The sequence below is a fragment of the Aedes albopictus genome, chromosome 1, assembly GCF_035046485.1.
Source record: "Aedes albopictus strain Foshan chromosome 1, AalbF5, whole genome shotgun sequence".
NCBI classification, from domain to species: Eukaryota; Metazoa; Arthropoda; class Insecta; order Diptera; family Culicidae; genus Aedes; species Aedes albopictus.
Window position 1 is genome coordinate 16,225,075 of NC_085136.1, and position 12,754 is coordinate 16,237,828.

At 40.7% G+C, this 12,754-nt stretch overlaps 1 protein-coding gene across 1 annotated transcript in view; it reads left to right on the forward strand.

The window, feature by feature from the left end:
* Positions 1-4,280: 4,280 nt before the first annotated feature.
* LOC134290450 (uncharacterized) overlaps positions 4,281-12,754 on the forward strand; it is a 37,472-nt gene continuing 28,998 nt past the window's right edge. Inside the window, exon 1 of the mRNA XM_062857621.1 lies at positions 4,281-5,330. Coding sequence (XP_062713605.1) covers positions 4,339-5,211 — 873 coding nt within the window. The 5' untranslated portion in view covers positions 4,281-4,338 and the 3' untranslated portion in view covers positions 5,212-5,330. The remainder of the gene's footprint in view (positions 5,331-12,754) is intronic.

Consider the following 12,754-nt stretch of genomic DNA (forward strand, 5'->3'; position numbering starts at 1 on the left):
TACAAAACCTGGTATTTCACTGCCTTAGTTCAACATCTGTAAGGTGCCGAAATCTAACAGATCAGGTCGGATTGTTCATTTGGCAACGTTCCATAACCACCAAAGTGGTAGTCACTGGAGGACAGCTTCGCCAAGAAGTCTGTGGCAAGCCAGACAGTTTTACGGCAGCTATTGACAAGACATCGAATGCGAGAAGGATCATCGATGCGAAGTCACTTTCTTGCGTTTGATGAATTGGTTCGACAGTTGAAAACGTCGGGCTCTCAGCTGCAGGTATATCACCTGGTAGTGCAATTATTCCTCAAATTGCCGGACAGTTTCGTCGACCCTCTCGTTACCGCGTTAGAGGAGAACATGAACGAAGAAGATCTCACTCTGGAGAAGGTAAAGCAAAGGTTGTTGGCCGAGCGAAGAGATGAAGCGATCTGATCGTCGTGAAGATGCCTTTGATGAGAAGGGAGCTGCACTCGTCGGAGGAAGGAACAGGAAGATCACAAATTTCACAGGAAAGTGTCAGATTTGTGGAAAAGTTGGACACATGCAAATGGAATGTCGTAATGGGAAACATCAAGGTGGAAAAAATTCGGCGCATGAAGCAAAGGCAGTTTCGTTCATGGTAAGAGGCCAGAACCTGTGAAGAAATCCATCGAGATCCTGGTTCTGTGTGAATTCTGGTTGCAGTGATCATTTAGTCAACAACAAGGATCATCTTCAAGGATTGAGGAAGCTGACGTAGACATAGCTAAGGATGGCGTATCGTTGATTGGAGAATATGAAGGTGAGATACGAGGATTTACTAAGAAAGGAATGCGTTTTGAGATGAAGAATGTCGTGTATCTACCGGATCTGCGTAAGAACTTGCTGTCAGTGAAGTGGCCATTGGCATAGCTAGTTTTCATTTCTTTTTCTCATTCACTCTTATACAAACACGAGAAAGAGAAGGATGAAAGAGAGGACACAGGTCCCCTCTTGCATTCCGCTCTTTCTCGTGTTTATTTAGGAGAGTGAGTAAGAAAAAGAAAAGACTAGCTACGCCAATGGAAGAGGCTTTCCGAAAGCGGTATCTAGCTACTGTTAAAGGGAAAAATGGTGCAAACAAAGCTGTAATGAAGAACAACGGTCAAGTGATTGCAGATGCATTCCTGAATAGAAACCTATACGAGCTAGAATTGATCGCTGATGACAAACACCAAGCCAACTTGTGCGCAACCGAGGTGAGTTCCGTGTGGCACTGTCACCCAAATCAACACGTCATGGAGAATCTGTTAAAGTTTGAAATGATTGCTGGAATTGAAGCAAAGCTGAAGAAGATCGATTTTTTTTAAACTTGTGTCGAAGGTAAGCAATGCAGAGTAGACTGGCCCAAATACAAAAATGTCGAAAAATTCCACGGGGCACCCTCTAGAATCGTGCCTTTGGATGAGAAGAACAATCTGTGAAAGATTCAGCTCAATCGGTTTAAAACTGAGCTGGAGCAAATGAGTTGAAGGTTTGTATGGGATTTTCAGTCCAAATATATGGGAAATTGGATGACCTACAGTCTCTCACTCACTACGCCGGTTTAGCGAGTTCGTTTTAGCTCAGAATTGAAAGAAAGGTAGTTGATACCCTAAAAGGAACAACTTTGTAGAAGACCATATCATGATAATACTTAATTCAGTTTGCGGTTTCAGCTAACGAAAGCCGGATGAGGATATCTTATCCAGTTTACTCTCTGTTGTTACATGCAGCACGTGTTTGTCGGTCGAAGCTTGCGCGGTACATCACAGGCAGCTATGTAATTCTTCATTGTCTCGATACCCCCCACGTGCCTGAGCAATGGAAATAATTAAGGACAACATAGCCGCCTTTGATGTAGTGTGCAGGTTTCGAACGGCAAACACGTGCTGCATGTAACAACCAAGAGTAAACGGGGGAAGATGTCCTCACTCTGCTTTCGTTAGCTGAAACCGTAACTAAATTAAGTTTTATCATGGTATGGTCTTCTACAAAGTTGTTCCTTAGGGTCTCAACTACCATTCTTTCAATTCTGAGCCAAATCGCACTCGCCAAACCGGCGTGCCATATCAGAGACTAGAGGTCATCCAATTTCCCATATATTTCGACTGAACATCCCATACAAACCATCAACTCATTTGCGCCAGCTCATTTTTTAACCGATTGAACTGAATCTTTCACAGATTGTTCTTCTCATCCAAAAGCACAATTCTAGAGGGTGCCGCGTGAATTTTGAAAATTTTTTTTTCGTCTCATACAAATGTGGGCCGGTCTAGTGCAGAGATCCGTTCAATAGCTGCAAGCCGTCCTTTAGAGCAAATACACTCAGATGTGTGTGGGCCCATAGACCCTCCGGCGTGGGATGGATCCCACTATTTTTTGTCTTTTATAGACTACTTCTGCTATTTTGCCGTCATTTACACTATCAAGCGAAAGTCTCAAGTATTTGACTGCTTTCAAGAATATGAGACGATAGCATCCGCTCACTGGAATCTCAAGATTAGCAAGCTGACGGTCGACCAAGGTACGGTATACTGTTCAAATGAACAACGGAGATTTTAAAAGCGAAGGGGGATCAAAATCAAACCGACGATAGCTCTTACTCGTCACAGAAAAATGGTGTGTCGGAAACACAATATCCTGGTCAAGCAAAAAACAGTCAAGTGTTGAGATGTCGTCCAGTGCAGCATAATACGTTGCGCTGAGCTTTGTTGCTGCTGAAGCTATATGGCCGACAGGAGTTCTTAAGGATTTAGGCGTTAAGTATGTGGAACCAGTGACAATATTCGAAGATAACCATGGATGCATTGGAATGGCGAAGATTCTGGAATCAACTAGCTGACATTTCTACGAAGGCGTTGGATGGAGATCGTTTCACTGCACATCGTAGAAACCTAGGGTTACACGATCGAGAAAGGTTGTAATTGAAGATATCCCTAGTTGGCGATTGTTAGCAACCTGATGATTGTTCCCAAACAAGTCCTCATCATGTGCAGATGTTTTTCAAGTTATATTCCCATAGTCATAATAAACCATCGTTACTTGTTCGTTTAGCCTCGCGTTTCATTTCGTGGCCCGGATGCAAAATCTCTTAACGAATCCAATCCCGTCCAGCTAGTGCGCTGTCGTCGCGATTTGGTTGACGTTGTCTATCATGGAATCAAACGATGACAGCTCTGTTTTGATTAGCTTATGAAGAAGCCCGACTCGCCTGGTTAGACCGGAGCTCTCGAAAGCTTTCTCCAGTTTGGACCATACTTGTTGAGCTGCAATGGCGACGTTGCAAGTACCGAAGGTGGCGTGGTAACAGATCTTGGAGTACGTGTACAGGACAAAAGACTTTCGGCCCCTGACCTCCAAGAGATTGAGGAGGAGGTTGGCCGGTTGAAAAACAACAAAGCCGCTGGTGGAGCGGACCTGGTGTGATGGTTAGAGCACTTGACTACCACGCCGAGGACCTGGGATCGAATCCCACTCCCGACAAACTCGCAAAAATGTGAGTTCTTCCTTCGGAAGGGAAGTAAAGTGTGGGTCCCGAGATGAACTAGCCTAGGGCTAAAAATCTCGTTAATACAGATAAAAAAAACAAACAAAGCCGCTGGAGCAGAACACCTACCAAGCCAGCTTCTAAAATACGGTGGAGAAGCACTGGTGAGAGCACTACTACTGGGTCATTCTTCATTACACCAACAAAGCTAGCCATGAAAATGTTTGACACTTCACAGGTCATTTTGACAGACCACACACATGCACGAAAAAGACAGAAAATATATAGAGCTTGCTGACGTTTATTCACCTTTCTCTTTCAAACATGCAGGCGGAATAGGATTTGCTGTCATCAGGAAAGGTTTCCCGATGAAAACAAATCCTATCCCGCCTGCAAGCTTGAAAGAGAGAGGTGAATAAACGTCAGCAAGCTCTATTCTACTTTATCGATCTTGTTGCCGTTCTTTCATGCACATGTTGCATTTGTCAAAATGACCTGCGAATTGTCAGTCATTTTGAGGTTAGGATCGTAGGTGTAATAAAGAATTACCAAGATTTGGGAGGAGGAAGTTATTGGAGTTCAGACGATCATAGTAGTCCAGATATAATTTAGAATAAGTCATTTGTTTGAAGTATGTTCATTCGTATTAAAGCTATCGTCAAATACAGACCTTCTTTAGTTCATTGCGTTACTCATTACCAAGAGGTTTTGGACCCAGGATTACGCAAATGGCAAACAGCGGAAATACGATGATTGAGAGGCTGATTGGCAGAGAGAACAGGACGACCTGGCGTTTCGCTGTCGAGACGTACCTCGGCTTTCCTGGGAAGCTGACTAGACTGATTAAAGCAACGATGGACGGTGTGCAAAACTGCGTAAGGGTTTCGGGTGAACTATCCAGTTCATTCGTATCTCGCCGGGGACTGCGACAAGGTGACGGACTCTCATGTCTACTCTTCAACATCGCGCTGGAAGGTGTGATGCGACGAGCCGGGCTCAACAGCCGGGGAACGATTTTCACAAAATCCGGTCAATTTGTATGCTTTGCGGACGACATGGACATTATCGCTAGAACATTTGGAACGGTGGCAGAACTGTACACCCGCCTGAAACGCGAAGCAGCAAAGGTCGGACTGGTGGTGAATGCCTCAAAAACAAAGTACATGCTGGTAGGCGGAACCGAACACGACCGGATCCGTCTGGGTAGTGATGTTACGATAGACGGGGATACTTTCGAGGTGGTGGAGGAATTCGTCTACCTCGGATCCTTACTGACGGCTGACAACAACGTGAGCCGTGAAATTCGGAGGCGCATCATCAGCGGAAGTCGGGCCTACTACGGGCTCCAGAAGAAACTGCGGTCGAAAAAGATTCACCCACGCACCAAATGCACCATGTACAAAACGCTAATAAGACCGGTGATCCTCTACGGGCACGAGACATGGACCATGCTCGAGGAGGACCTGCAAGCACTCGGAGTTTTCGAGCGACGCGTGCTAAGAACGATCTTCGGCGGTGTGCAGGAGAAGAATGAACCACGAGCTCGCTGCACTTTACGGCGAACCCAGCATCCAGAAGGTGGCCAAAGCCGGAAGGATACGGTGGGCAGGGCATGTTGCAAGAATGCCGGACAACAACCCTACAAAGCTGGTGTTTGCAACAGATCCGGTTGGCACAAGAAGGCGTGGAGCGTAGAGAGCACGATGGGCGGACCAGGTGGAGCGTGACTTGGCGGGCATTGGGCGCGACCGAGGATGGAGAGCGGCAGCCACAAACCGAGTATTGTGGCGTACTATTGTTGATTATGTCTTGTCTTAATGATGTTGAACAAATAAATGTATGTAATGTACGTACCTCGAAGTAGAAGATTTATGGGAAGCGGTCGAGCCCAAGAAGAAGGATGATGGCACCTTGGAAGCTGTTGATCCAGTGAAGGACAAGAAGGCTAGAGGAAAATCTTTTTATTCTTGGAGCCGGAGAACTACTACCATGTTCGAGATGCAACCACAGCTCGGGAAGTTTGGCAGAAGTTGACCAGCGATAATGGTAAGGAATATGTTAACGGATTATTTCAGCAGTGCTTGAAGCAGGCAGGAATTAGGCATCAGACCATAAAAGACTCCCGAACAAAACGGATTGGCGGAGCGCGCAAATCGGACCATTGTGGAGAAGGCGCGGTGCATGTTATTTGATGCCAAATTATCGAAGTCGTTTTGAGCGCAGGCTGTAGCTTAGGCCGTCCCTTATTTTGCAAAAATTAGAAATGTTATAAGTTCGTTAGTGGAAAATGATCGTTTTAGCTAAAAAATGATCGTGTCAAAATTTGAAGTCCGTATCTCAAGGCTCAGTGGTCCCTCAAGGGGCCTAAAGTTGTCAAAAATTGTATGGGACCAAAAAAACATGAAATTTTTTTCGACAGTTAATACAGTTAATTGCAAAGGGCTTCCGGCTTTCAACATTTCACAGGTGCGCGACGATGGATCCAGTGTTTTCGAAAGCTTTGATGCTGACGATGTGCGTCCGGAGTTTGGTGGTGTGGCTACCACTGATAGACAGGACAACCTTCCTAGATCCTACAATGAAGTCATCACCACCCGATGCGGAAAACTGGAGAGCGGCTATGGAGGAGGAGATGAATTCAATTCAAACTAACCGAACGTGGACATTGGAAGATTTATCAAATGGGTATTCGTAATCAAACGTAATGTGGCTGGTCAAATACTTCGCTATAAAGCTCGCTTGGTTGCCCAAGGTTTTAGTCAGCAGTTTGGAACTGACTATTATGAAGTGTTTGCACCTGTTGTTCGACAAACTTCGAACACTTCGAACTTCGAACACTTTCCGCACACTGATGGCTGTTGCAGCAAAAGAACGCATGATGGTCAAGCAGTATGACATCAAGACCGCCTTCCTCAACGGCGATCTCGAGGAGGAAATTTATATAAAGCAACCACGTGGGTTTGCCTCTGGAGGTAACGAAGCCAAATTTTGCAGATTACGGAAGAGTTTGTACGGACTTAAGCAGGCGGCTAGATCCTGGAATCACAAGCTACATCAAGCACTCGTGGAGCAAGGTTTTGAGAGGTGTAAGTCAAATCCATGTCTGTACCGGAAACACACGCACGGTTCCTGGTGTTATGTGCTGATATACGTGGATGATATTATTGTGGCAAGCCAGGATAGTACGATGCTAGAAGCGGTCGCAACATCACTCAGGCAATCGTTCGAGTTCAGCGAGATGAGAGAAATTCATCACTACCTCGGCGTGGAAGTTGAGAAAAATGAAGACGGATATTAATTCCTTAGTCAGCGAGGGTACATCAATTAGTTTCGAGCGGAATGGAGGATGCAAAGGAATCTAATATTCCATTGGATCCTGGATACGTTACCACGGAGAGTGAAAGTGAACCATTACTAGACAATAAGGAATATCAGAAGATCATTGGAAAGCTACTATATGTTTCTGTTAACACAAGGCCGGATATTTCGACTGCTGTCTATACTGAGCAAAAATTCAAGCCGACCAACTCAAGAGGATTGGATTGAACTCAAACGTGTTATCCGGTATCTGAAAGCACCAAAGACTACCGTTTGCGTTTAAGCAACATGTCTGGACCTGAAGGGATCGTAGGTTATTCGGATGCAGATTGGGCCGAAAACAGGAAGGATAGGAAATCGCAAGATACACGAAGGAACAATAAGCTGGGCCTGTAGGAAGCAGACTTGTGTATCTTTATCGACGGCAGAAGCAGAATTTATAGCACTGTCAGAAGCAGTACAAGAGACGTTATGGCTGAAACAGTTGCTGGGAGAATTAAATAGAAACCCCGAAAATCTTGTCATCCATGAAGACGATCAAAGCTGCTTGAAGATGGTTGAGACAGAAAAAATCAGTTCAAGAACGAAACACATTCTGTTATTCTGTTCTGTTATAATCAACGCACCCCCTGGCCGTGGCCAATCTGCGTTGTTTCGCTGGGCGATACGTCTACCAGTAGACTTGTATCTGCCCTATGCTAAACCGATTAGCATATCAAGTCCTTTCCACTGATGAGTAGGCTCGAATGTCCCGCCCCTCCCTATAACCCATAGGGGGAAATAAGGAGTTTCCAGTTTCAAGTATTGTATTGATTATGACACCAACTCTTTCTATTCCTTGGGAAAAAAATCACTAGACTTGGATTATCGGACTACTATTAATAATGAACATAATTAAGATACAAGTTTACATAAACAATTGTAAAAGCAGTGTTAGATACTTTAAAGTGAATTGAAAAATGTGAATAAGATAAATTGTAAACTATTATTTATTTTTAAGATAAATTGAGACACTATTTCAATAGTGTCATAAATAAAGGCGCAAACAAACAAATAATTGATATTGAAGTATGCATATTGCATTATCTATTAGCAAAGTAGTAGAAAGAGTTGGGTGCCTTATTATAAAATTGTTGTACTTATCTTGTGTGTTTCGGACCAGTCCCGTTTGTGTTGGATATTAGGACACTTCTTGCTTCAAAACGGTCGTTTCTGGAATGGAAAGAGAATAATTGGCCGCACAACTCAGCAAATGGGCGGCCCGCACATATTAGTATAATGTTGCAATGATTGAAAATAATAGAGTATAATTGTTAATCTATATGAATACTGCTACTAGTTCAGGTTTCTCACCCTCCACGATTCTCTAGATACTGTTATAGCGTGTTTGTTGTAAATTTGTTAATAAGTGAAGCCTCCAGTAATTCAAAATTTAATGTAGCGAAGATCTTGAGTGGGTAGCATTCATTGATAATGATAGTGATTATTTTAATATGGCTTAACAAAAATTACTATTCAAATATTTTAAATCGGATTCGTCAATAAAATTATTGTTCATAAAATAATTAACCATGCGAATAATAACATGATATAAGAGCTCTCGTGTTTCAATTAATGCTGTCATACTATCTACCAAATCTTACAAAGAGGATTGAGGAAGTTATATAGATATTGGTTATATGAAATACTACTAATTACTATACATCTTCAAATGGATAGTGTAACTACAGAAAACTACAGAAGAGTTAGCGGTATTTGTATTATTGAAGTGATATACCCAATGGGTGCCCCAGAAATAAAAATCCATTAATTTGATTCAACTAGGAGTTCGTTCATAAATCATATATACTTCATGAGGAGAGGCAAAGTTGTAACTTCATGCAATTTTGGTTTTGCATGGACAAAACTTTATGAGGGATCGGTCTATATGTTTATGAACGGACTCTAATATATGGATTTGCAGCATAGCTGAGCCTTTCCGCCATAAGACTGACGAAAACCAATAGTTTGTAATGAAATTGTCCGCGTGGATTTGTAGTACTGAATCAATTGCTCGACATGACCCTATGTCTCACATACGATTATGCTAATGACTCATTAAAAGATTAAAATCTGATACTCATCTCATGTTTGTCTTCAAAACCTTGTCATATTTAGAAAATGTATGCTTTTAAGGCTTAGCTCTTAAGCTATCTTAATAATTTTACTATTTACTGACTAGATAGCCAAAGTTAGAATTCACAGAGAATGAGATCATTTATAGTACTACAGCACCATAGGAGATCACTCACACTGCGTTTTCATAGAACGGCATTTTATTTATTTATTTATTTATTTATTTCGTCAACCGTTTGTAGACTACATACATACATAATTTGTTCTATATTCTATTGTATCGTACAGAGTTGAAATATTGTTTTAACTTTACACGAGACATGGTCAAGTCGATAGATTCGTAATGCTTATTATAAATTAACATCATTCTATTGATTGGGCTGAATTTCGCATAATTTGTACGATGATGACCGACCGCAAATATGTTTCGATTTCTTAATTGTCGAGTCGGAGTATAAAAATTAAAACAGAATAGCAGATTGCTGCAATCTACACGTTGCGAAACAATGTCATTTACAAATGTTATCATAGCATATTCACGACGTTCCTTTAAAGTTTGTATGTTTATTAGCATACAACGTGATTCATAAGAAGGAAGTGGAAAAGTTGTCCATCTCAGTTTACGTAGAGCAAATAGCAAAAATTTCTTCTGCACCGATTCTATGCGTTCTTCATGAGTTTTCATAAATGGGGACCAAACAATACTACAATATTCAAGAATCGATCTCACATAAGAAATGTACAATGTTTTGATAGTGTATGGATCGTTAAAGTTGATACTAAATCGCTTTATGAACCCCAGCATGTTGGTAGCTTTATGAATTATTGTATTGTAATGATCGATAAAACTCATTTTAGTATCTAAGATCACACCTAAGTCTCTAACTCTTTCACATCGTTCAACGATTTGATCCCCTAAGGTCACACTAGTTATATGCTGGTTCCTTTTTCTACTAAAGGTGATAGAATTACATTTTTTAACGTTTAACTGAAGCAAACTTTTATTACACCATATGTAGAACAAACGTATTTCGTTTAGATATATACTAGTGTCTTCTTCACTTTTGATTTCCATGAAAATCTTCATATCATCTGCATAAATTAATATCTTTGAATGCTTGAATATATAATATGCGTCGTTCACATATAAAATGAAAAGAAGAGGACCTAAATGTGAACCCTGGGGGACACCAGACGTTACATTAATGGGTTGAGATTTGCTACCTTCGAAACGTACTGTTTGTTGTCTATTTGTTAAATATGATTGAATCCATGAAAACAGTTTGTCATCAATTCCTATTTTCGAGAGTTTGAACAGCAATAAAGGGATATCTATGCGGTCAAAAGCTTTACTAAAATCAGTATATAGAGCCTCCACATAATTGCCGTGGTCCATAGCATTTACTGTGAAATTTACAAACTCTAGCAGGTTAGTTGCAGTTGAGCGGCCCTTGAAAAACCCGTGTTGAGAATTCGTTATTCTGTTTTTCACTTGATTAAACATTTTTTTATTAACAATGGATTCAAACAGTTTTGGGATACAAGAAATAATTGCAATTCCACGATAATTTCGTATGTCGGACTTTTTTCCCGATTTATATATAGGGATTAAAAATGAGTTTTTCCAAATACTGGGAAATGCAGATGATTCAAGGGACATGTTAAATAGCCAAAATAGAGGAGATGTCAACTCAATTGCAAGAGTTTTCATAAATACTGGGGGAATTCCGTCCGGTCCTGATCCTTTTGAAGCGTCCAAACTTTTTAAACCTGTTAAAACGTCCTCCACATTGATATGACTTACATGAACATCTCTTGAAAATGAGGGCATGAATGAAAAATATTCTAGATCACGATCATTCTCGGAGAAAGTCGTATAGATATCTTGGAAAAATATAGCGAAGAGATCGCAAATCTCCTTAGAGGTTTCAGCCGTTTTTTCATCTAATATCATTTTTGAGGGGAAATTACTTGATTTTGATTTAGTCTTAACATAATTGAAGAAATTTTTTGGACAAGACTTGATTTCGTTCTCAGTTTTCGCATTATACTCTTCGAGTGTTATACCGATGGCTGTATTTAATTGGTCACATATTACCAAATATTTTTGTAGATTTTCATCAGTGTTATTCTTCTTATACATTTTGTGAGCTTTTTGCTTCCGGTTTCTTAAATTTATGATATTTTTGTTGAACCAGACTGGATGTTTAAAATTTCCATGACGCCTTTTCATTTTAGTAGGAACTTCTTTGTCGATTATTTCATATAATATTTTATAGAAGGTACCAACCGCATTTTCAATATTATCTTCACTTTTCAAGATTGATTGCCAGTCTACCACATTTAATTTATGCTTTATGTTGTCATAGTTTGCTTTATGGTATTCGAATACTTCCTCATATTCATAGTCATTAGATCTTGGAATGTTGTGGACGAATAGAGAATATTCTATGGCAGTATGAAATGCTTCATTTTTCCATAGAGGAGAAACACATGCATTAACGCAGAAATCCTCGTTAACATTGGTCAATAATAAATCCAGGTAACAATTTTGTTGATTTTTTACATTATTTATTTGATTTAATCCCATAATGGCAATTTTGTCGAACACAAATTGTAATGTTTCGTTGTCCCCAACAACTGGTAACAAAATACCTTCGTTGTCTATGTCTGGTATAAAATCAGCATTGCGTTGATTAAAATCACCGTATATGTGGAGTTTTATTTCTGGGGGTAGCTGTGATAAAATTTCGTCAGCGTTAGCGAAAAAGACTTCATATGCCGTTTTATTTGCAAAATCTGGAGGAAAATAAACTGATGCAAATACATGTGTTTCACCCGCAATACAAGTTTTAACCCAAACATGTTCAAACTCCTTAACTTTCGATGAGTTTATCAATTCCGAGTTGAATTTAGAGGACACTGCAACAACAACTCCACCTCCTGACTTTCTTTGTGACAATTGTAAATTGCGGTCGTCTCGAAAAACATTAAAATCACTTCCAAAAACTTCTTCACTTTTTATGCCTTCATCCCAACTTGTTTCAGTACCGAGAACAACTGAAAAAGATGAACTTAATAAATTGTTATGAATCTGCTTGATTTTCAACGAGCTTCTCATACGATTAAAATTTTGACAGTATATTAGAATTTCATTGGTATGAGATTGAGAAGAAGTTTTTGAAAGATTGTCATTATTGATTGCGTTAATACCTGAAGATATCTGACAACATTCTGTCTCTAGCGTCAAATTATTCAAAAACTCGATTGTTGACAGGAACACGATGAGCAATAATTACTGAAAGAATTCCGCATCGCCGGGCCTAATGTCCTATTACAGCTGGTAGAAGAACTCGTTTGCGGGAGTTGGCAGTCTGCACGAATCGGATTTAATATCTCACCTCTATGGAACTTTACGCCTCGGTGCGCCGAAGGTGGCTTTGAGAAGGCTACTTTCGCTGCTGCTAGCAGGTCCTTATCCAGTGGAAGAGTTTGCGCATCATGATGGCGGGAATGGTTATTTGTGCTCCTGTTACTATTGTGGCGGGACGGGCGAAGTCTAGTGGTGTCATCGTCAATATTGCTTCGATGTCTGTCGTCATGATTATAGTTATGAAAATAGCTTGGCGGTGATTCATTGTTGTTTGTTGCCATTTTCCTTTGGCGATTTTTTAACATTTTTCTTCTATTCTTTGCTTTATCGGCAGCTTTTTGCTGTAGTTTACGACGTTGCTTCCGTTCATCATAGTCAGTCCAGTCATTTCTCCAGATTGTTTTAGATCCTAAGGTTCGCCATCCTGATTGGGCTTTGGGTGAGCTCTTTACAAAAGTTGGATC